Genomic DNA, 24,968 nt, shown 5'->3' with positions numbered 1-24,968 from the left:
GGTGGTGATGGTGGTGTTGGTGGTGGTGTTTGTGATGGTGGTGATGGTGGTGGTGTTGGTGGTGTTGGTGATGGTGGTGATGGTGGTGATGGTGGTGGTGGTGTTGGTGGTGGTGATGGTGGTGGTGATTGTGGTGTTGGTGGTGATGGTGGTGTTGGTGGTGTTGGTGGTGATAGTGGTGTTGGTGGTGAGACTGTAAGTGGCCTATGAAGGGCGTGCTGCCTGTAACAGTGTTGGCCGGTTGGCTCGGGGGGTTCATAATGGCCATCCCAAAAACTCGAGTTGGCTCCATTTATATCTTCGGTTCAAATTCAGGTTTCACAACCGACTGGAATTAAATGGGGATCTCAAGTGTAGCGAGTTGATGATATCATCCATGTCACCAATGACGAGCCCAGAGACCCACAGACTCACGGAGACCCACAGACTCACACAGACTGAGATTTGTGTAAACCAGGTTCTCCATGCTCGGGTCTCAGCTGATGGTCTCAGCCTCATCACCAATGACCGCACGCAAGAAAATGATACGTTTTCAAACTTTGATGATGAAAAATCTTCCAGCTGGCTGCCACGCGCCGTCCACCTCTACAGGGCCCTCCGCCACCGAGTGTGGGAAAGAGGCAATTGAAGGGACCTCAGAAGTAGTTGTTTGACTTCATCTGTCACGGCCACACAAGGCCGTGCACCGCTTCCTGCACGACGTCCGCATGGACATTTCTTTGCCATCTTGACGACAAAACCCCGAAAGCACACCCACTGCGCGATTGCGTTTTGTGATCCATTTGTGTGTGATCGTGAACTCTGTTTTTAAGGCAGTTATATAAAAGCAAACCGTGGTGGTGGCTCGGCTCAGGCTTGGCTCTGGTTCAAGGGAGCCGGCTCAAATCCACGTGGTCCCAGTCGGAGCCGGAGCCTATCACATGGCTGTGACATCACCATGCGTCTCGTGAACACGTCACGCGGTGGGTGGCGCAGTGGCTCTCTGATCCATGTCTTCAGCTCGCAGCTCGTCTCGGCACCAATCTCACGAATCCCTACGGCGGCCTTTGATCATTGCCCTCCCGGTAGTGCAATGAGCCACCCAGACCCAGAGTCCTAAACCACTCCCGTGGTAGCTCAGGGAGCCACCACGATGCAGAGTTATCTCTCCCTCTCCGCCCCCTCCCCCTGTAGGTCCCCCCACCCCACACAGCCCCCTACCCCGAGATGTTCACCTGGGAGCGCTGGCAATCACCCAGATCCACGAGTGCCCCCCAGCGGGTAGCTCGGGGAACCACCCACCGCGCTCTCTGCCAGCGGCTGGTCATTCAGACCCCGGACATTTAAATTGGTATGTTTGGTTTAATATCCACCAGAGAAAACAGGTGACGTGTTATTATTGTTAACGTGGGGCCCTACAAAAAACCCTGACATTTTGGGAATGCACCCCTCCTACCCCACGACCTCCTCTTTCCCCCCAACAGCCTCCCAGCTCGCTAGCCCTCCCCGGGGGCGCCGTCGCGGCAGCCCAGCGAGCAGTAGAGCCGCGTGCCGGCCGGGATGAAGCGCCGCTGCACCAGGGCGCAGCTGCAACCGGAGCAGCGGAAGCAGGAGGGGCGCGCGTGCCACTGACGGGGGCCGTGCGCCACGCGCTCTTCCTCCGCGTCGATGACGCCGCCGCAGCCCTCGCAGCTCTGCCGGGGGGGGGGGGGGTCGCGAGGTCACGCGGGGTCAGTCTCCCCCATGCCAAGGGTACGTTCATGAAGTGAACGGTCATGGGCTCAGTGGGGGGTTGTGCAGTTGTTATTAGTATTACTCTGCTTGTTTAGGCAGGAGAGCCTCACTGAGTCTCAAGACTCCCTTTCAGAAGGGTCCTGCCAAGTTTTCGCAGTCGGGGAGGCGATGTTGCTACTACTGCTGTGTGTGTTCCCAAATGAGTCATTTGGGTGATTATAATTATAATTATTCAGCATTGGGATGTCTGACCAATACCAGTCCCACTGTGTGTGGGCTGTGGGAGGAAACAGCACCCAGGAAGAAACCCATGCGGGACAGGAGGACAACATATAAACTCCACACACTCGCTCGGACAAACACCCACACACTCACAAGGCACAGAGAAAGGTCCCCCGTATAGCCTTAACAGACTGTTGGGGCAAATGCTGTTAGCGAGCAAACACCACGCCCGGCTGTCTTTGTCTCCCCAGTGGCGATGTTTACAGATCGTATCAGGTACTAATTTCAGGCCGAGTCGACCTAGCGGAGTCCCAGGACCGGTTCAGATAATCAGTGTTGACCTTGAGCGGGATTCGGGTGGCAGGGTTCCTAGCGTAGAGCGCTAACCGCTACACTACCGCTCCCCCAACTCCACACACAAAGACGTCCCGAGTCGGGAATTGAACCGAGGTCCACTTCCTACTGCGAGGGAGATTGTGAGCGAAGCGCGGGGTGGCCGTGAGGGTGCGGCACTCGCCTTGGCGTAGGAGCTGCGGTAGCACTGCAGGCAGACGGGCTGCTCCGTCTCGGCCACGTAGGTCTGCCCCGCCAGCTGCACCCCGCACTCCAGACAGCAGAAGTGGTCCAGGTGCCAGCAGCGTCCCTCGGCGCGCGTGTACTCGCAGCTCACGATCGCCTGCGAGGGCGCCGTGCACAGCGGCAGCGACGGCCGGGAACGAACGCAGCGTCGCGATCAACTCCTCGCCGCTATGCCTCACCAGCCAGCCAGCACCATCGCCTCCTCTACACCTCACCACCATCACCTCCTCTACACCTCACCAACCACCATCACCACCTCTACACCTCACCATCACCACCTCTATACCTCACCACCACCATCACCACCTCTACACCTCACCACCACCATCACCACCTCTACACCTCACCAACCACCATCACCACCTCTATACCTCTATACCTCCATGCCTCACCAGCCAGTCAGCATCACCGCTACACATCACCAGCTAGCTAACTAGCTCTGAGTATTAGCCCCAACCGACCAACCGGCCTTATCCAACTAACTCGTCGGCCACTAGGACAAGCCCTCTCACTGACCCTACCCCTCGCCATATCAGCAGCCACTCGTACCAGCCCCATTGAAACAATACAAACGAGAACATAAACCGAACCCAACAATGCAAACGAGACCACGCAGACGAGAGGGACGGGACAAACGCGGCACCTCGGTGCACCGCGCGCACACGGGCGGTGCCTCCGCGCCCGTCCCCTGCCCCTCTCCAGCAGGGTGGATGTCCTGGGCCCCGGTCTGGTAATGCAGGTGGCAGAAGAGCGCGCCGTTGTCCCAGTAGTAGAGGAGGCTGGCGAGCGGCTCGCGGCACGTGGAGCACACGAAGCAGCGGACGTGCCACATGCGGCGCGCGTCCTCCCCGCCGGCACTCACGGCACGCTCGCCCTCCTCCAGCGTGCCCCCGCACCCCCAGCACACCTGGGACGGACACAGGTCGTCGTCATCGTCATCATCATCATCGTCTTCATCATCATCGTCACCATCATCATCGTCATCAACATCGTCGTCATTATCGTCATCATCTTCGTCATAATCGTCATCATTGTCATTGCCATCGTCGTGAGCCATGGTCTATCCACTTCTGGATGAAAGCATCTCAAATATGTGGTCATTCCTCAAGGTGCTACGACGTGAATGGTGAAGCCAGCCCCCACCTGTGTCTCTCCACTGCTGGTGTTTAACACACACAGCACCAGGTAGTACTCATTTAAGGCTGAGGAGACCTAGGGCAGGTCCAGGACCGATTCAGATAATTGCTCCTGATGTTGGCTGTGGGGCGGGAATCGAGCTTGGGTCGCTACCCACACACATATACAGTGAACCCATACTCCGTATAGTACGAACACACACACACACATATATATGGCTAAATGGCACCTAATTGCTGCCAAATCTTGTTGCCACTATCCCGAAAATCAACCATTACTGTTGAACTGGCTGTGGACAGCCACGGGTTGAGTCAAGGCGCCACTGCCGCTGAGGCCGCATGGAGACTCACGTAGAGAGTCAGCCCCTCGGCAGCGCTCGCATCTCCGCTCCCCGCGCTTCTCAAGGACCTGGCCTCCGCGTGCGTCTCGGGCGGGGGGGTCCGCGCCCCTGGGGGTCCCCTTGGGGGTTTCCCCAAGGGCCCCCCGTTGGCCCCCACGGGGGCCCAGTGCGGGACGCAGTCGGCCATGCTGAGCGTCGCCTCGTCTCGGGGCCCGCGGTCGTTCACGTGCGGATCTCCCCCCGGCGCCTCGGCCACCTGCGACAGAACGTCGAGCGTCGATCGTCACCAAGCCTGTCCGCTCGCTCCAGGGTACCGCCCCAGCTCTGCGAATAACGGACATCAGCCACAATGACGCAGCGCGGCGCAAGGGAGCGCAGTGCCTACGCTCCACAGCTACCTGGACCCTGGGTTCGATTTCTGACTGAGGTGCCTTTCTGCGTGGAGTTTATACGCTATCCCCCTGTTCTGCTCGGGTTTCCTCCGGATTCTCATGTTTCTTCCCATAGCTAAACCCACACGCCGCAGTTGAAATGCTATTGGCCAAAACCATTTCCAAATGCTGAAAATGTACCGGCAAATCACTCGATTGGGATCACCCACAGCAGCAACATCGCCCCCGACTGCGTCGAACTTGGCAGGACCTCCTGAAAAAGAGGCTTGAGACTCAGCCAAGCTATCGTGGGGTAACAAGCGTCGTGATGATAATAATAATCAGAATATCCAAAATGCAGTACTAGATTATGTTGGGCCGTGAGTGGACAGGGCCCCCCTGCTGCTCAACACATCACCGTGAGACCTCCCGGCTCTCGTCAGGTGCTGTACTCTGGTGAGCCCTGGGCGGTGTCGCTTCCTAACAAAGCAACCGGCCAAGATCCATCCACTGCCAGATAGTGTGAGAGATCCATAATCGAGGTTGTTGGGTTCCATCGCATAAATATAAATGGGTCTCTCCCACCACACAGATACAGCCACATGCAACTCCGACCAAAACTATCACGTTACCATACATAGCAGGCGTGACCAAAAAGATCTCCAAAATTCTAAACAAACATAAGATCCAAGTCCGATTCAGTACAGTGCATAAAATCCGTGATCTGATTCCATCTGTGAAGGATGTCGTTCCTGACTTACAGTATCCTGGAGTCTACAAATTGAGTTGCATTTGTGGTGATTGCTACATTGGAGAAACGAAACGTCATGTTTCTGATCGTGTCCGCGAGCACAAGTCAGATCTGAAACACGGCAGAACTGATTCTTCGGCCGTTGCCGATCATTGCTACAACTCGGTGGGCTCTCATGAAATTGTCCTTTCCGAGACCAAGGTTCTCTGCAAACCTCCTGGCTACCATCAAAGGTTTGTACACGAAGCCATACAAATATACAAACACAGACATAATTTCAACCGTGATGATGGGTACAAACTTAGTAATCATTGGAAAGATCTTCTTGGTTCTTTCGGTAAAGTCGCGTAGAAGGGAAGTAATAAAATAATAAAAATAAAACATAATAAAATGAAATAATTCTCACGACGTTTCGGCTACAACGCAAGCAGCCGTCTTCAGGTGAAGAATGAGACACTACCAAGCTAGGAGCTTATATACAAACTGGGTTGGAGGTGGAAGAGCGCCTTCCACCTCCAACCCAGTTTGTATATAAGCTCCTAGCTTGGTAGTGTCTCATTCTTCACCTGAAGACGGCTGCTTGCGTTGTAGCCGAAACGTCGTGAGAATTATTTCATTTTATTATGTTTTATTTTTATTATTTTATTACTTCCCTTCTACGCGACTTTACCGAAAGAACCAAGAAGATGAATCCCTGCAGTCACGAAAGCTTTAAATCATTGGAAAGATGTTATCAACCACGCAAAAAAGACTTAATTACACTTTTTTGGACCATCTTATCTGACAGGCACTATTTTACTTTACTTTACCGAGTGTTAACATCCCCAGTGTTTAACAGTACTCGCTTCATTGTTCAGCCAGCATTGGTATAAACATGGGCATTTTAGTTATTTTCTATCATGTGTATCAGGCCTCCCCTCCCCCCTCTCTGTCCAATGCGTTGGCGTGTGCAGCAGTAGTCGCTTGCGCACAACCGCGTCCACGCCGTCGCCCATCCTTTTGGCCCCGCCCCCCTCCCCCTCCCGATGCGTTGTACGTGGCACTCCGTGCCGTCTTTGAGCCCCGCCCCCCTCCCTCCCGATGCGTTCCATTCATTGGCTACCACATTCTGATGAGCTCCCCCCTCTCCTCCCCCCTCAACTTGCTTATAAGGGATTACTTCTTGAATCATTGCCTCACTTGATGCAGCTAATCTGGCTGTGACGGTCCCACCTGATGACGGAGACTTGTGTTGCCTCCGAAACGTCGTGATCTTTATTTTATTTTTTATTAATTTTGATGTTTTACCTACGTGACTTTACCGAAAAAACCTAAGAATGTGAATATAAATGGGTCCTTAAACCCGCCACCACTCGACAGCCAATTAGTCGGTTTGTCACGTAAACAAAACATGCCAGCTACTAGTTGAGCACACCCGATGTGTTGGAGAGTAAAACCTACAACTTGTAATGTTGTGGGTCACGAATTGGCATGTTTTGTTTACGCGACAAACATTACTAGCCGGCGGTGTCGGGTGGTGGCGGGTTTAAGGACGCATTATCTATGTACGCGATCTAACCCAAAACCCTCTACTATAGATCAAAATTGGTCGCGAAACTGTCGTGAGAGACGAGAGGTATTGTAACGCACGTGAACACTGCCGCATCATCATCTTCATCATCAGCGCGACATATCCACTGCTGGATGAAGGTGGCCGGGAAGGCGCGCGCGGGCTTCGCGCGAGGGCGTCGCTCTCAGATCCTATCGGGCCGGAAGCTCCACCCCGACCACCACCACCGGGGGAGTCGCTCAGCCGCCGCCGCGCGCAGCTGCAGCTTCCACGGTGGCCGCCACGCCGTGCGTGGTGTGCGTGGTGTGTGCGCGCCGTGCGTGGTGTGCGTGGTGTGTGCGCGCCGTGCGTGGTGTGCGTGGTGTGCGTGGTGTGTGTGGTGTGCGTGGTGTGCGTTGTGTGTGCGCGCCGTGCGTGGTGTGCGTGGTGTGTGTGGTGTGTGTGGTGTGTGTGGTATGCGTGGTGTGTGTGGTGTGTGTGGTGTGTGTGGTGTGTGTGGTGTGTGTGGTGTGCGTGGTGTGTGTGGTGTGTGTGGTATGCGTGGTGTGTGTGGTGTGTGTGGTGTACGTGGTGTGTATGGTGTGCGTGGTGTGTGTGGTGTGCGTGGTGTGTGTGGTGTGTGTGGTGTGCGTGGTGTGTGCGCGCCGTGCGTGGTGTGCGTGGTGTGTGTGTGTGGTGTGCGTGGTGTGCGTGGTGTGTGTGGTGTGCGTGGTGTGCGTGGTGAGCGTAGTGTGCGTGGTGTGTGCGCGCCACCACCAGTGCGCCTCACCCACACCGACACCCTATACGCGTGGCGGTCGTGATGATGATGGTGATGATTGATGGTGATGATGATGGTGATGATGCTGGTGATGCTGGTGATGATGATGCTGGTGATGATCATGCTAGTGATGATGATGCTGGTGATGGTGATGATGATGATGCTGGTGATGATGCTGGTGATGATGATGCTGGTGATGATGCTCACACGGCGGCCCGGGCTGTGTGATCGTGAGCGGGCACAGCTCCAGAGAACGTTCTTCGCGAACCGGCGCCTGTGTTTGCTTTCAGATCTCTATTCGCTGAATTGCTTCCCGTTATGTTTTGTTGTCGCTTTGGTTGTTCTGATGACCCAGGTCGATCTTCAACAGTCGCTGAGCACGGGGCCCAGACTCCCAACACGTCAAGCGGCCAGCAAGCAACGGCACCGTGACAGTCGCAATCGATAGTCGTTGACACGTTTCTTAAAACGAGCGAGGTTATTATTGTTGTGAGAGCTTGGGGGGAAGAGACGACGCTCACTGGAGAGGGACTCCCACAGTGGAGTAGAGCTGGGAAGGGAGCAGAGAGAGACGTGTTGTGCCCTGCAGTGTGGTGAGTGGGTGTATGTAGTGACACGCAATGTGGTGGTGTCATCGTCATCGTAGCCTTTCTCATCTTTGTTATTGCGCTTGTGAATCCAGGAAAGCCTCACTGAGTCTCAAGACCCTCTTTCAGAAGGGTCCTGCCAACTCTTTTGCAGTAGCGGAGGCGATATTGCAGCTGAGTGTGATCCCAAGTGAGTAATTCGCAGGTAATGTTTCAGTATTGGGATGTTTGGCTCATACCAATGATTATGATTTAGCTTATGGGAGTAAACCGGTAAACCCAGAGGAACCCCGTGCCCGAACAGGGCGAGAGAACTCCCAAACTGCACGCAGCATGGGGCGCCCGAGGCGTGAATCGAGCCCTCGTCCTTCTCGCAGCGAGTGCGACCACTGCCACCCCGCGGCAGCTCCCCACGCCTGCTCCGTGCAGCGGTCATTGTTGTTGGGGAGGGAGGCGAAAGCCATCGGCCAGGCTGCTGCTGCTGCTGTCCCTCTGCTTGCGCCTTGTATGGGCACGCCGCCGCGCCTCCCTGCGAGTGAACGAGGAGGCGGCACGCCTGGGATCATAGCGGCACGGAGGGCACCGCGGTGGTGGTTAGAGGTGGTGGTTGGTGGTGGTTAGAGGTGGTGGTTAGAGGTGGTGGTGGTGGTTAGTGGTGGTGGTTGGTGGTGGTGGTGTTTGGAGGTGGTGGTGGTGGTTGGTGGTGGTGGTGGTTAGAGGTGGTTGGTTGGTGGTGGTGGTGGTTGGTGGTGGTTGGTGGTGGTGGTGGTTGGTGGTGGTGGTGGTTTGTGGTGGTGGTGGTTAGAGGTGGTGGTTGGTGGTGGTGGTTGGTGGTGGTGGTTGTTAGAGGTGGTGGTGGTTGGTGGTGGTGGTGGTTAGAGGTGGTGGTTGGTGGTGGTGGTGGTTGGTGGTGGTGGTGGTGCGTGTCCATCATTGACAATATCCCAAGCGAGGTGACGGAATCGCTCCCGAAAGGACGCACCCCAAAAACTTGCGCCCGAATATGATCACCCACACACATACTGTGGCTGCTGATGCGATTACGATGATGCTGCTGATAATGCTGCAGTTTCTGCTGCTGCTACTCATGGCGATTGACGATGCTGCTGCTGCTTCTACTGCTAATGATGCTGCTTGTTCTGCACCTGATCATAGTCGATACTGGTGATGATGCTGCGGGGCAAATCACACCCCGTGGGGCCCTCCGACGCCTTGAAACTAGATCGGCAGCATCACATCTGACACTGTGACGGCGAAGTGTGCCCCTCCCAAAGCGCGGGGCCCGGGGCGGTCGCCTCGATTCGTAGTACCCGAGCGATTGCTCTGCTGCTAATGATGCTGCTGATGATGATGATGCTGCTGATGATGATGATGATTATGCGACTGCTGCTTCTGCCGACGACCCTGCTCATGCTGCGGCGAGCAGCGATGGAAGCGAGGAGAGCTGTGAGTCACCCCTGTTTCTGGCAAAGTGCTAAAATGCCAAAGACAAACAATCCCCCTATAGCCTTTAAAGGCTATTGCGACAAGTGCTGTGAGCGAGTAGCACCTACAAATGCCGACACGGCTCACGAGGGGGTGGGTGGTCAGCACTATAGAAACACTGGCACACACACACACCCACACACACACCCACCCACACACACACCCATTACCCCTTCACTCACCCCCGGCCCTGCCACCACAACCAACTGCTGGCGACTCGAGATAACCGCATGATGGGGCTGCGTGTAATCTCGAGCGTTATGATTATGTACACATCATAGCGAGACGATATGAATATGTCGATGTGACGAGTATCTGAACCGGTCCTGCGCGCCCCCTAGGTCGACTCAACCTCAAATTTGCACCTGGTGCGGTGTGTAAACATCGCCACTGGGGAGACAAAGGCGGTCGGGCGTGGCGGTGCTGGCCACCCACCCCTAATGTTTCGTGCCGGCCTTCAGAAGTGCTCGTCAACAGCACTTGCCCCAACAGTCTGTTAAGGTTATATGGGGGATGTTTGTCTTTGTGTATAAATGTATATGTTACGTGAGTGTATACGTGTATGTGAGTGTATACGTGTATGTGAGTGTATACGTGTGAGTGTGTAAGCCTGCGTGAGTGTGTTTGGGTAATGGGGAGCGGTGGTGCAGTGGTTTTCCCAGAGCACTACGAACCCAGCGACCCGAGTTCGATCTCCGATCACGGATAACGTCAGTGGCGAGTGACATCTGAACGGGGCATGTGTCCACTCTGCTGCACTGGCCCCCACTGCCCTGCGCGGTGAGGTTTGGTCAAACAAGCCCCGATGACTGGCATGGTTGTTTGGCCTTCATCCAGCAGTGGATATCAGTTTGACGTTCTCACCTCGCGAGCGCGTTACTCGTGGCACGCGTCCGCGAGGTCACCACCGGGGAGATGGAGCGACCCCAAACATTGCGCGTGCACCGAGCAGGGGCCGCGTGGGCCGTTGCGTCGCAGGATCGTGCGGGTGGCGGCGGCTCGAGGGGGAAGGCCGTCTTCATCCGGCAGTGGAGTGGCCGTGCCTGATACCGACGACGACGGCGATTTATGACCGCGAGCCTCGAGGGGGAGCGCCGCCGAGCGGCACTGCCGGGCCACCGAGCGGCACTGCCGGGCCGCGAGGAGCTCCCCGGACAGGGCGCTGAGTGGCCCCTTCCGTGGGATTCGGCGGCATCATCGCCCAGAGACGCGAGGGCGCACACGGGATGCGCCCTCGCGTCTCTGTGCCAAATCTTCTCTCCTGTCCTGCCCGCCCCCACCATCACAATCACCCACCACATTCAGCCCCCCCCCACACACACTTTACTTTCCTTACCCCCTCTCCTTCCTGGGCCCCCCTAACAGCCCTGCCCCGAGCGCCGAGTTCGCTACTCCGCTCCCCGATAAGGCAGTAGGAGAGAGTAACAGGAAATTCCTGGGTAATGAGTCAAGTTTTGAGAATTCCGCCGCCGGATTCTGAGAGAGAGAGAAGTCGAACCGTCGATGGGCGCTCTGCGAGCGGCGCACGCGAATATCCTGGCAGAAGGAGCGGCGGGGGGGGGGCACGCGGCCACCACCCCGCCCTGGGCTCACCGGGAGCCGGGTTCGGCCTGTGGGTGGGGGCCAACCGTCACAAAGACTCGCGCGGAGACCCGTAGACTTCCTTGAGTCTACGGGCCTCTGGATGAGTCGATATGTCTGTCTGTGCGTCTTTGTTGTCTGAGTTGAATATTGTCCTCTTCAAATTTGCCTTCACCACTTGCCTCGGTCTGGCCGTTCAGCCGGCAGGCTCTGCCCATTCCCTGCTTTCCATACACGGCTGCATTGGGATCTAGGAATTAAAGGCGCGTAAAACATGTACATTATTATTACGTGTCGCTTTGTGAGTATGTATCTCTCTGTTCGAGTCTATGCATCTCGCTGTGAGTCTATGCGTCTCTCTGTGAGTCTATGCGTCTCTCTGTGAGTCTATGCGTCTCTCTGTGAGTCTATGTGTCTCTCTGTGAGTCTATGTGTCTCTCTGTGAGTCTATGCGTCTCGCTGTGAGTCTATGTATCTCTCTGTTCGAGTCTATGCATCTCGCTGTGAGTCTATGCGTCTCTCTGTGAGTCTATGCGTCTCTCTGTGAGTCTATGCGTCTCTCTGTGAGTCTATGTGTCTCTCTGTGAGTCTATGTGTCTCTCTGTGAGTCTATGCATCTCTCTGTTCTAGTCTATGCATCTCGCTGTGAGTCTATGTGTCTCTCTGTTCGAGTCTATGTGTCTCTCTATGAGTCTATTTACATCACGATGAATCTACTTGTCTCTATGAGAATCTATGTGTCTCTGTGTATGTATCTCTCTGCTGTTATTCCACAGAGCAAACTAGGACACGTCTCTCTGTCAGCCCAGGTCTATTATCATAATCGCGCAGTGTCCCTGCGATAGAGTTGAGCACAGCGGCACTGGCACGAAACGTCGGGACAAATCGATGCCCACCGCCTCCCGAACGCAGCCGATTCCCTGCCTGGGTTGGTCGTCACGATCACTCGAGTGGACTGCTCTGTGATGGATCCCTCTGCACGCGAGTCGTGGCTTCAGTCGTGCGAGAATGGGAATGGACTCTTTTGGGTGTGTGGGAAATGTGCGCGAATTACAATGAGTGATGTTCCGCTACAAAGAACGAGGCGGAACAAGACAGATTGCACAGAGGCACTGGGACAGGCAGGAACGAGAAACAATGAAAACAACTAATTACCAACAAACACATCCATCGAGCCACGGAACGACCCACTTATTGAGGCATGATCTATAGTTACAAGGATACCCGTGAACTTTAAGTAAATACCATCTAACATAAATACTTATAGGGGACGGGATAACCCATACATTTATATAGGACCCATAGACTTATATAGATACCCACAGACTCACGGAGATGGCCATATACCTACATATATACACATGGACTTACATAGAGACCCATACACTTTTGTATATACCAATCAACTTGCCTAGAGACACATCGACTTATGTAGAGACCGACCAACTCACACAGAGAGCCACGCACTGGCAATGCTCAGGGTGCTGGCGTGTGGCCGCTCGTGCGCTTTGTGTGTTGAGCCCAAGTGAGTTCCTCCACGCGCCGCCACACACACAGAGGGAGAGGCCACTCTCCTTTAAAGGAGCTGACGGGGCAGCGCGGTGAGCGACACTAACTCTACCACTGCACTACCACTACACTAACACTACCACTACACTAACTCTACCACTACACTACCACTACACTAACACTACCACTACACTACCACTACACTAACACTACCACTACACTAACTCTACCACTACACTACCACTACACTAACTCTACCACTGCACTACCACTACACTAACACTACCACTACACTAACTCTACCACTACACTACCACTACACTAACTCTACCACTACACTACCACTACACTAACACTACCACTACACTAACTCTACCACTACACTACCACTACACTAACTCTACCACTACACTACCACTACACTAACACTACCACTACACTACCACTACACTAACACTACCACTACACTAACTCTACCACTACACTACCACTACATTAACTCTACCACTGCACTACCACTACACTAACACTACCACTACACTAACTCTACCACTACACTACCACTACACTAACTCTACCACTACACTACCACTACACTAACACTACCACTACACTAACTCTACCACTACACTACCACTACACTAACTCTACCACTGCACTAACTCTACCACTACACTAACTCCGCACTAACTCTACCACTGCACTAACTCTACCACTACACTAACTCCGCACTAACTCTACCACTGCACTAACTCTACCACTGCACTAACTCTACCACTGCACTAACTCCGCACTAACTCTACCACTGCACTAACTCTACCACTACACTAACTCCGCACTAACTCTACCACTGCACTAACTCTACCACTGCACTAACTCCGCACTAACTCTAACACTGCACTAACTCCGCACTAACTCTGCACTAACTCTAACACTGCACTAACACTGCACTAACACTGTTACGAGTGAACGGTGTTTCTGACAAAGCCGTCACTGCGGAAGTGGCGCCTCTGAGCGCATTACACGAGATACGCGACTTGCATGGCATCTCATCTCAACACATTTTAAAGGGCGCCCTCAGTGGCAGCTGCCCCTGTGCAGCACGAGGTGACGCAGCACCTGGCGAACATTAGTCTGCTGTGTGTGGAATCCCAATCGAGTCATTTCCGCTTTTACTTTTTAGAATTTGGCAAATTTGTATCATGACGCCGGTAGGCGATGGTCCACTCCTGCGAATGGCGTCACGGGATCTGTAACGTCCTCTGTGAGGCAGACGGAGCACAGGAGTAGTAGTCAAAGTACTTCATGTTTCCTACACCACCACAGTATTAACCGGGCCGGCCCGTCAGATTCAAACTTCTGTGATAGCAAGCGGCGAACGCGCCACCCTCCGGGGGCTGCAGTGTCACCGCGCCCCACGCTCGCCGCTCACCTGGCGAGGCGAGGGCCTGACCAGTCCAGCCGCGTGCTGCACCGCCGCCCGCTGCTCCCTCTCCGCCACTCCTCGATTTCCGTTCTGTGCCGATACCGGAGGAGGAGAAGAAGGAGCAGGGACGGGAGGAGGTGGAGGAGGTGGAGGAGGTGGAGGAGGAGGTGGAGGAGCCCTGCCACCATCGCCGTTGACGTCGCGGAGTTTTATCGACTGCGGTGACGATGACGACGCTGGCAGTAGACGGTGACCCACGGCCCCGTCACACAGGGGGGGCGACCCCGACCTCTGGGCCCCCACGAGGCCCTCTGGGGTCGTGCTGCCCTCCTTCAAATCTTCCTGCTGGAGCTGCTGGAGTTGCTGCTGCTGCTGGAGCTGCTGCTGCCCCGCCTGCTCCCGCTCCACGAGGTGCTGCTCCGGGCTGCATTTGCAGTTGACGCAAACTCTCCTGCGAGGGCACCACGAGGCGAGAGGTGGCCGCCTTACTCAGTCGCCCTGCACCGCAGTGCGGCACCCAGATAGACCACCAACTCCCAGATAGACCACCAGCACCCTGATAGTCCACCAACTTCCAGATAGACCACCAGCAACATCATCGCCATCAGTTTTAATCTATACGGCGCTCGCTTTTATGCCTCCACATCTCAAAGCACCTTGCATCGCATCTCTTCTCAACAACATTAGAAAGGGCACCCCAGTGGCAGCTGTCCCTGTGTGGCACGAGGTGACACACAGGGACGAGGTGACACACAGGGACGAGGTGACACACAGGGACGAGGTGACACACAGTCTGCTCTTTGTGGAATCCCAATCGAGTATTTGCGGTTTCGTTTCGAACTTAGAAAATTTAGACCGTGACACCGGTGGCACGTGATGGCCAACTCTTGCGAACGACGCCACGGGGTTTGTAACGTCACTCGCAGGCGGCGCCGAGTCGTTTGTGGATGGTAGAGGGCGACGGGATATATCCCACGCACGTGAAGGAACGCGAATGGTCAACTCAGAATGCTACACTCAGCGCAATGTCTCTGGACGTGGCCCTGACGCCGTGGAGCACCTGCAACACAAACTGATTTCATCGCTCCATCTCCCCGCTGGGCGTACACTGGGACGCATTTCGTGCCCTGTGCCGCTGGGGGGTGAGCGGCCTGGGGCGCGTCACGGGACGATGGCCAGGAGGAGTCACGGAGCCAAGGGGGTTGACGTCTAAGAGACACGTGAAGTTTAGAACCACCCTTAGCAGACAGGGTATACGCCGACTAATAGCAGCACAGGCATCGCAATGTCACTTAAATCCCATTGTTAATTGCACAGCTTTGCTTAAAAGCAATGCTATGTTCAACACAACAAGACGGCTGTTTTGCTAAACTCATGATGACATTAAACCCATGATAATGTGATGTCACGTCTCACCACCGCATAATGTGCTATGCGTGTGGCGGGTGTGGTGAGCGTGGTGAGTGTAGCCATCTAAGTTCTTCGGCTAGCCACTGCCATCGCAGTGGGACATGAGAGTTGCTGGATCGCGGCTTCGGGTTTTGTGAGACTTCAAACTCCACTCCGGTTTTACGGTCTCTCCAATTGGGACGTGTGGTTATATGCGAGTCTAAGGGTCTCTCTGTGAATCCACCTGCATATCAATACATCAACTTGCAATCATGATCACCTGAGCCTGTAAAGCCCGGGGCAGACTAGATAGAATGCTGGAACTGCAATAGGATTGCCACCTGTGTGGCATCTGCAGCAAGACCGGTCCCGATGTCTGGTACGGGCCTTGCTGTGTTAAAACTTCATTGCAGGAGCCGGCACGGTTTGAATGGCAGACCCAGGCTGAGTGAGAATCGTGTCCGCGTTGCTTTGTGGAGAAGGAGGCCGCTGCCAGACCGGAGCCACCGCTAGATTTGTTGTCGCCGCTATCGCCCGGGCTCGAATTTCCTGGCCAAGTTCCTTCTCTCGCAGTTGCCACTGACCACATCGCGCGGTCCAGAGAGAGTGGGCGTCAAACGTGTGTGTGTGCGATCATACAGTGCACTAGCGTGTGTATGTGTGTGGTTGTGTGTGGTACTGAGCCTCCCCTAGGTCTACCCAGCCCCAAATTAGTACCTGGTGCGATGTGTAAACTTTGCCAATAGGGAGATAAAGGCGGCCGGCCGTGATCCTTGCCATCTACCCCCTTGTGTGCCGTGCCGGCCTTCATAGGTGTCCGCTAACAACTCTGGCTCCAAAAGTTTGTTGAGGCTATGCGGGTGATCTTTGTTTTTGTGTGTGCGTGTGCACGTGTGTGTGCGTGTGCACGTGTGTGTGCGTGTGTGTGCACGTGCGTGCGTGTGTGCACGTGCGTGTGTGAGTGTGTGTGTGAGTGTGCGTTTTTTTTGTTTCCAACCGGCGAAGATGCTCCATTAGGGGGGTCCACGTTTCGCAAGCGTAGAGAAGGGAGGGAATGACCGTGACCGAGAAGACCTGAAGCTTCGTGCCGGTTATAAACATTCAGGCTGGCCTGCCTACGATCCATCCTGGGTTTAACCAGGCTGGATTGTGTGAGGAGCTCACAAATCCTTGAAATATCTGGGCAAAGTCCCATCGGTGAGCTCCTCCGGCAGGCAAGGCTGCGTTGGCTGGGTCATGTAGCCCGCATGCCCAGCCACCGCATGCCTAAACAGCTTTTGTTCGGCCGGATCGAGGGGGCTAAACGGGCGCGGCACGGGCTAGAGAAGAGATGGAGTGATGTGGTACAGGAGGACGTGGAGCTGAGTGGATTTGCCGATGACTGGTACCAGCGGTGTCAAGATCGGCCTCAGTGGAGGAGGCTCGTGAAGGACGCTACTGGGCAGTTGGAGGCAGTCGCCCTCCAACAACAACGGAGGGCGGAGGAGCGACGCTCACAACAACGAGCGGAGCGCCGGGTGGCTAAAGCACAGCAAGTTGGTACAGTAGGGGGCACAGGTGGTGCATCAGCCAGTCATCTCGGTCATCTCGGTCAGTCGACCCGTGGCACCTGCTGGGTCTGCCCCGTGACCTCCTGTCAGCGGGCGTTCGACACTTCACGTGGCCTCAAGGTGCACTTGGCCTGGCACAAGCGTCGTGGTGACGTCACCGCCACTTAGTGGCGAATGGCGGTTGTTGTTGTTGTTGTGAGTGTGCGTGTGTGTGTGCATGTGCGTTTGTGCACGTGCGTGTGTGCACGTGTGTGTGCATGTGTGCGTGTGCACGTGTGTGTGCGTGTGCACGTGTGTGTGCGTGTGTGTGCACGTGCGTGTGTGCACGTGTGTGTGTGCACATGTGTGTGTGCACGTGTGTGTGTGTGTCTCCGAGAACCCTATCGCGTGTGCACGTGCGTGTGTGTGTGCGCGTGTGTGTGGGGAGCGGTAGTGTAGCGGTTAGCGCGCTGCGCTATGAACCTGGCGACCCGGGTTCGATTCCCGCTCACGGCTAACACCAGTGACGATTATCTGAACCGGTCCTGGGCCTCCCCTAGGTCGACTCAGCCTCAAATGAGTACCTGGTGCGGTGTGTAAACATCGCCGCTAGGGAGACAAAGGCGGTCGGGCGTGGTGCTGGCCACCCACCCCCTCGTGTACCGTTCCGGCCTTCATAGGTGCTCGCTAACAGCACTTGCCCCTACAGTCTGTTAAGGCAATACGGGGGATCTTTGATCTTTGTGCGCGTGTGTGTGTCTCCGAGAACCCTATCGCCCTCATCCACACGCCGACTCGGCTCGACTGAACCCGCAAGTCGGCGGAGACTCGGGCCCCGCGGTCCACCCAGTCACAGGATTTGCGGCGCGTTCCACCCGAATCCTAATCCTCCTCCTCGCGTTGTTGTTGTCGTCGTTGTCGTCGCCTGAATGTTGTTCTGGCCCCACCATCACACAACGCTAGCGCGGGCCAGCCTTGTGCAGTCGCTGATGATCATGAGCATGTCTGGCTGATGATGATGAATATATGTAGCTGATAATGATGATGCGCATATCTAGCTGATGATGAGCACATTTAGCTGATGACGACGACGATGACGATGAGCATATCTCGCGGGTGTTATAAAACCGGGCCAGCTATCGCGACGGGGATTCCCCCCTGAGTGTGGAACGCAAGAGGCTTCCTCCTGGTGTCGCCGCCGCTGCGACAGACTGGTGGCACGTGACCGCGAGCAGCCACGGCCCAGAGTGAACCCCACACCTTGACGTGGTGTGCCGGGTGCCGGTTCCTCACCTCCAGTAGTGGAGCTCCAGGCCGGGGCAGCGATCTTTGCACGCGGAACAGGGGGCCCCGGCCCCCCACTCGTGAGAGATGGTCACCTGGGGGGGGGCCAGATCGTGCAAGATTACAAAGTGTACCTAGGAATGTTGACAGCGATGCGCTTTCCCAGAGTGCACCACGAGTGCTCGCGCCCTCGCCAGCGCAAGGGCCTCCACTCCAAGGCGCTGTGGGAACCCCTCTAGATGGTGATTGGCCTACTCTTCCATTCACACGCTTGGTGCTTTGATGGATGACGAGGGCCTCCCACGCTGTGCGGGTCGTGGGGGTTGTTTGACCATACTTCACCACGCTGGTCAGCTTGGGCTGGCAAAGCTTAATCTGCTATGAGGAGGAAGGAACTGAACGGAACGCTGCGCAGATTGTGAATCCTTCAGGCCGCGTCTCAGCGTCAACAAAATACGTTTCACTTTCACGTGTACGCCAACACGTGGTCCGTTTAAACCACTCACCATCAACGACCAGGGCCACTCCATTGCTGGATGAAGGCCTCCCCTGAGCCGCCTCCATCCTGTGATATAATAATCCACCTAATAGATTTTATAGTCCCCATTTGCACGTGGATGGCGTTTGCTGAAATGCCTCAGCAGCTCATCACATCTCATCTCACACATTGAAGGGCACCCCCGGTGGCAGCTGTCCATGTGTGGCACAGTGTGACTGACGCAGCATTGGCGAGCGAGCGGGCACGAGTCTGCCCGTGGGGGCGATGATCGCTCCTCTGTGTGATCCCAGTGAGTCATTTGCGGTGTCATTTGAAGAATTTGTCAAATTTTGCGTCGACCGTGAGGCCGGCACACAATGGGCTAACTTATTACAAATGACGCTACAGGGCCTTGAACGTCCGCTGTGAGTGAAGCAGGAGTATTTGATAGATATTATATATTATACACGTTGCAGTATTGACCGGGGCGGCCTGCTGTCGTTGAGTCGATCTCAGCTGGGAATTGGGATGCAAAGAGGCGACTGGCTTCCCTACCCGGACCAACACTCTCGTCTGTTTACATAGGCCTCGGCAAGGTAAGGTAAATCACCCTTTTTACCGGGTAAAAGGGTAAAGGGTAAATGTGTCGACATGCCAAGGGGTAAGGTAAAGGGTAGGGTAAAGGTAGCTCTGAAGAATTACCCGGTAGGGTAAAGGTACCGCAAAATATTACCCGGTAAATACGGTGCCTTGTTTACCGCTAAAAGCTCCTTGGCGCAGTCCGTGGCCTCCATTTAATAAGTAATATAAAAAAAAAACTCTTTTTTAAACACGCTTTTATTAAATGTACTAGTAATGGCAGAACTCCACAACTCCAAGAAGTGGCCCCGAAGCTTGCCACGACGTAACGGACCGTGGCCAATTACAGCCAACGTCAGTTGAGCGTGGACAATTAGAGCCAAGCCGAAACATAACAAATAAAATCATGTTTAAAAATATATATAGTTTTTTATGATAGAATATAGTGTTGTCATCAGTATGCCATAAGCAAACCAAGTGTGCAGTCGATACCACATTAGGAAGTGGGTTAAAATTGAGTTACAAGATTTGAGGACACGACAACGACGACAACAACGACAACAACGACGACAACAACGACAACAACGACAACAACAACGACAACAACAACGACAACAACAACGATGACAACAAGCGTGTAAAATTGGAATCATCGAGAGTATTCTATATGAATAAAGCGCTCTACCTTACAGCATTTACCATTATAAACATTGTTCATGTGTAGTACCCTAGTAATTACCCTGTAATCGGGTAATTTGTATGGGGTAAGGGTAAAAGGTAGGGTAAAAGGAAGGCTCGTTGCTTTTTACCTTTTACCTTACCTGCTAAAGGGTAAAAGGTAAGGGCAGAGTGATTGTATTGTGGTAAGGTAAAATGTAGGGTAAAGGTAGGCTCGATGTTTTAACCTTTTAACTTTTACCTTACCTTGCCGAGGCCTATGTTTACACAAGAGGGCAATAACCACCCGCAATCCATTTCCATCTCTCTCTAAGTCACTGTTACCATGAACGGGTTTTAAATAAAAACTTTGATTGTTGGGTTGATTGTATTTGTTACAGATGATGATCCCGTTTGGCCAGTTTGCCGGCGACGTTACACGGGAGATCCGTGGCGAGCGACAGAGCGGCACACAGACGAAGAGAGCCCGGGGTCCTTGACGAGGTTTGAACAAGGAACGGTCGCGGGGTTTAGCGGTCATGAACGAAACTGGCACGAGTCAAATAACAGCGCAAATGCAACGCGAGCAGGCGAGGTGCGGGTGAGATCTGCGTGTCCGTCTCACAGTGACATGAACTCGCTTCGATCGAGCGCAGCGCAACTCAATGTGCGAGCAGGAAGCGCCAGGAACACAGAGGGCGCTGGGCAGGGGCAGCGAGCTCCGTGTGTTGGTCTAATAGGGACATCAACACACGCAAAGTAATTGTGTCCTAAATGTAACTTTGCATTGATTTCGCACCTCCGATGAGCACGGTTGGCTACATACGGTGCGAAAGAAGTTCAACATACATGCACATCACGTGCCCATTGCTTTTGTGTTGATTTATATTTGCTGCATTGCTCTTCTTAAGTCTTCACGTTGCCGCGTTTGACAGCTGGCGACGACCCAGGGCCCTCTCGAGCTCCCGCCCGGCTCGTGGCGACACGCGTGGCTGGGCGCCACTCGCACTGCCACGAAACGCGGCGCCTGTTCCGCGTTCACCAAACTGCGCCATTCAAACGCGAACCCGTTACACACCGCACACAACCGACAGTCCGTGGTCACGGTCAACTGGAGGGTGTCCTCACGACCAGTGCCGTTGATGCATTGTTAAGGGAAGTGAAGTTGGCTACAGGGCAGGAGACGTCGTGGCTAGAAGGGATGGAAATGATGATGATGGCAGACGGACGAGACTGGTAATGGAATGGCAGCCAAAGGAGGGAATACAAACGAGAGAACGATAACCAACAAACACAATACACACAATGCACACAATGCACACGAAGCTTGATGAATGTGTATGTTTCAAAATTATAATTTAATGCCACTGGGAGTCGGGAGAAGAAGCATGTTGATCAGACAGCAGCAGCAGCGCGAGGTGGCAATCGCTTCATCCAGCAGCGGACAGCCCACGGTTCGGTTAACAATCGCATTGCAAACACACAATAGCTTCTCACTCATGCATTTTGTATAATTCTCTTTGAATAATTTAAACTTCGCAGGCTCCCTAAGAGATTTCGGTTTATTTATCCGGCGTGCGATATCGGGGCTCAGCTGTCCCCTCGGGGCACGAGGCCCTGCTCCGTGATGCATCGTGGCAATTACCCACACACACAAAGACAAAGGTCCCCAGTGTAGCCCACACCAGCTGTTGGGGCAAGCGGTGTTAGCGAACACCTAATTAAGGCCAAGAATACAATACACTATCCTGTAAAATACACACCTTCACATGTACAAACATGTACACATACAGCCCCACACACATGTATACACACATACAAATAAACGTCTCACACACAAAGATGCCCCGTATAGCTTGAACATACTTTCGGGGCAAGTGCTATTAGCGAGCACCAATGAAGACCGGCACGTCACACGAGGGGGTGGGTGGCCAGCAGCACGCCCGACCGCCTTTGTCTTCCAAGTGGCGACGTTTATACATCGCACTTAGTACTCATTTGAGGCTGAGTCGACCTAGCGGAGGCCCAATACCGGTTCAGATCATCGTCACCGGTGTTGGCCGTGAGCGGGAATTGAACTCTGGTCGCCGGGTTCATAGCGCAGTGCGCTAACCACTGCGCCACCGCTCCCCATACGCATGCATACGCACAGGTATATCCCACCACACGCAGCTGCACACGCGCAAAAATGTTCATGTCTGACCTTCTTAAAGCGCTCGTCCAAATCCATAATGGAACACAAAACCCCGGTCGTGCGAGTCGCGATGTCCTCTATTTACTGCTCGCGCTCCCAGGTCTGCGTCCAATGCACGCCGCCGACTCCACTCGCGACGGGGGAAGCTGCTGCGGGTCACTCGGAGACCCCCCCCCCCGGTCCCGGAACGCGCGACGGCGGGGAGAGGGCTCGCCACTGAGCCGGAGATCCACTCTCACCCACCCCCTCCCCTCTACACCCACAGCCTCAACCCAGCTCCCTCCACTCCATCACCACCACCCACCCACAACGCGACAACCACAACCACTCTGTACCCAATACCACCACCACAACCACTCTGTACCCAATGCCACCACCACTACCACCCAAACCACCCTTACACCACCACCACCACACACACTCTGATCTACACACACACACTGACTTACACACACACACACACTGATCTACACACACACACTGATCTACACACGCACACTGTGATCTACACACACACACTGACCTACACACACACTGACTTACACACACACTGACCTACACACACACACTGACCTACACACACACACTGACATACACACACTGACCTACACACACACACTGACTTACACACACACACTGATCTACACACACACAGACTGACGTACACACACATTGACTTACACACACACACTGACTTACACACACACACACTGATCTACACACACACACTGACTTACACACACACACGTATGCACGCGGCTCCCAGGCCAGGGGACCGGACCCGGACCCCTGCAGAGCTTCCTTGAGGGGGGGGGGGGGGTCCTGGAGACCACCCACGCCAAGGTCTCCTGAGCGCCGAGCCGAGCGGGTCCGACCTCCCGGCGCGCCACTCGCGGCGTCCCGCTGACACAGCCCCCACCCTCTCGTGATGGCTTGTGACCCGTGCTCTCGACAAGGACCCCAGCGATGAGTCTGCGCTGTCGATCACGATAGAGGGGTTCGCGTCTGGCAGTTCACCGGCGTTGGTGCAAGACGAGCCTGACTCTGCTGATGAGACACTCAATGTCGAAACCGGCCGTGAGTGTTGAGCCAATGCTGCCGACATTGAACCACTCCCGAGCGGGTTCGGGGCGCGTGCGGCGGGCGAGAAGTTTAAACCAACCTGCACACGTGTTGTGCACGTGGAGAGGCTGATGTGGGAAGGAGACGCGCTGCTGCTTCATGCTGACTTCACAACGGCGCCGGTGATTGGTTAGATTTGTGTCTAGTCGATGTTTGTGTTTAGTCGATGTTTGTGTTTAGTCGATGTTTGTGTTTTGTGTTTAGTCGGTGTTTGTGTTGTGTCAATGTTTGTGTTTAGTCGATGTTTGTGTTTTGTGTTTAGTCGGTGTTTGTGTTGTGTCGATGTTTGTGTTTAGTCGATGTTTGTGTTTTGTGTTTAGTCGGTGTTTGTGTTGTGTCGATGTTTGTGTTTAGTCGGTGTTTGTGTTGTGTCGATGTTTGTGTTTAGTCGATGTTTGTGTTTTGTGTTTAGTCGATGTTTGTGTTGTGTCGATGTTTGTGTTTAGTCGATGTTTGTGTTTTGTGTTTAGTAGGTGTTTGTGTTGTGTCGATGTTTGTGTTTTGTGTTTAGTCGATGTTTGTGTTTAGTCGATGTTTGTGTTTTGTGCTTAGTCGGTGTTTGTGTTTAGTCGATGTTTGTGTTGTGTCGATGTTTGTGTTTAGTCGATGTTTGTGTTTTGTGTTTAGTCGATGTTTGTGTTGTGTCGATGTTTGTGTTTAGTCGATGTTTGTGTTTTGTGTTTAGTCGGTGTTTGTGTTGTGTCGATGTTTGTGTTGTGTCGATGTTTCTGGATCTGCGTGATGCTCACAGCGCCGCCGTGTGGCCAACCTGCGCCTGCAGAGAGCGGTGGCGCAGCGGTTAGCACACGACGAACCCGGTCACCCGAGTTCGATCCCCGCTCACTGCCATCAGCAGATATATATAAACCGGTCCTAGGTCTCCCCGAGGTCGAATCAGCCTCAAATGAGTACCTGGAGCGATGTGTACACATCGCCCACAGGGAGACAAAAGCGGCAGAGCGTGGTGCTCGCCACCCACCCCTTCCCGTGCCGTTTCGGCCTTCATCGGCGTTCGCTAACAGCAATTGAACTTCATGAATGGAAGTCAACATCGTAATTGATGTTTGTGTTTTGGCGACTCCGTCCCACCGCGCACATGAACGCCGCGACCCGCCTGGCGCGGGTCGTGCTGTTGTCGTGTCGGCCAAGCGCAGCGGCGAGGACGCATGCCGTCGTGATTAAACACAACCTTGAAACGTTGACGAGCGCCTCGTGTGGAGCTCGTCGAGAGGCAAAGATCGCCGTGTCGCTCGCCTTCAACAGACATAGAATGACGTCGCAACGCAGTTTGTGCGAGAGCCGGGGGCTCACGGGACCCCGGGGTCTCGCCATCAGGTGAATTTGCCCCAACAGCCCGTGAAGGCGACACGGGGGATCTGTCTTTGACACCTGCAGGATTGAAGAGTGACACACGGTGGCGCTGTGACACAAACACTCGCGGATGGACGCAGCCGAGTCTGAATGTGACGCTGCACAGACAGTGAGTGGGCATATTTATCTCATAGAGGCTCTCAGTCATAGTGAGTGTGGGTCTCTGTGTGAGTAGTCTGTGTGTCTCTGTGTGAGTCTGTGGGTCTCTGTGTGAGTAGTCTGTGGGTCTCTGTGTGAGTCTGTGGGTCTCTGTGTGAGTAGTTTATGGGTCTCTGTGTGAGTCTGTAGTCTCTGTGTGAGTCTGTGGGTCTCTGTGTGAGTCTATGAGACACAGGCAGTATGGCATTGGAAGAGG

The 24,968-nt window shown here is 54.3% G+C and overlaps 1 protein-coding gene across 1 annotated transcript; it reads right to left on the bottom strand.

Moving 5' to 3' along the window:
- Nucleotides 1–1,208: 1,208 nt before the first annotated feature.
- LOC144934711 (testin-like) lies at nucleotides 1,209–22,264 on the bottom strand. Its single transcript, XM_078860759.1, has 7 exons — nucleotides 22,130–22,264; nucleotides 18,222–18,307; nucleotides 14,017–14,461; nucleotides 4,002–4,247; nucleotides 3,158–3,421; nucleotides 2,453–2,611; nucleotides 1,209–1,673 (listed from the first exon to the last, which is right to left on the bottom strand). Exons 1-7 carry the CDS (start codon nucleotides 22,154–22,156, stop codon nucleotides 1,476–1,478), a joined length of 1,425 nt encoding a protein of 474 aa, XP_078716885.1. The 5' UTR covers nucleotides 22,157–22,264; the 3' UTR covers nucleotides 1,209–1,475.
- Between the last annotated feature and the right edge of the window lie 2,704 nt (nucleotides 22,265–24,968).

Source organism: Lampetra fluviatilis, chromosome 11, assembly GCF_964198595.1.
Source record: "Lampetra fluviatilis chromosome 11, kcLamFluv1.1, whole genome shotgun sequence".
NCBI classification, from domain to species: domain Eukaryota; kingdom Metazoa; phylum Chordata; class Hyperoartia; order Petromyzontiformes; family Petromyzontidae; genus Lampetra; species Lampetra fluviatilis.
This window is presented reverse-complemented; position numbering and strand designations above follow the sequence as displayed.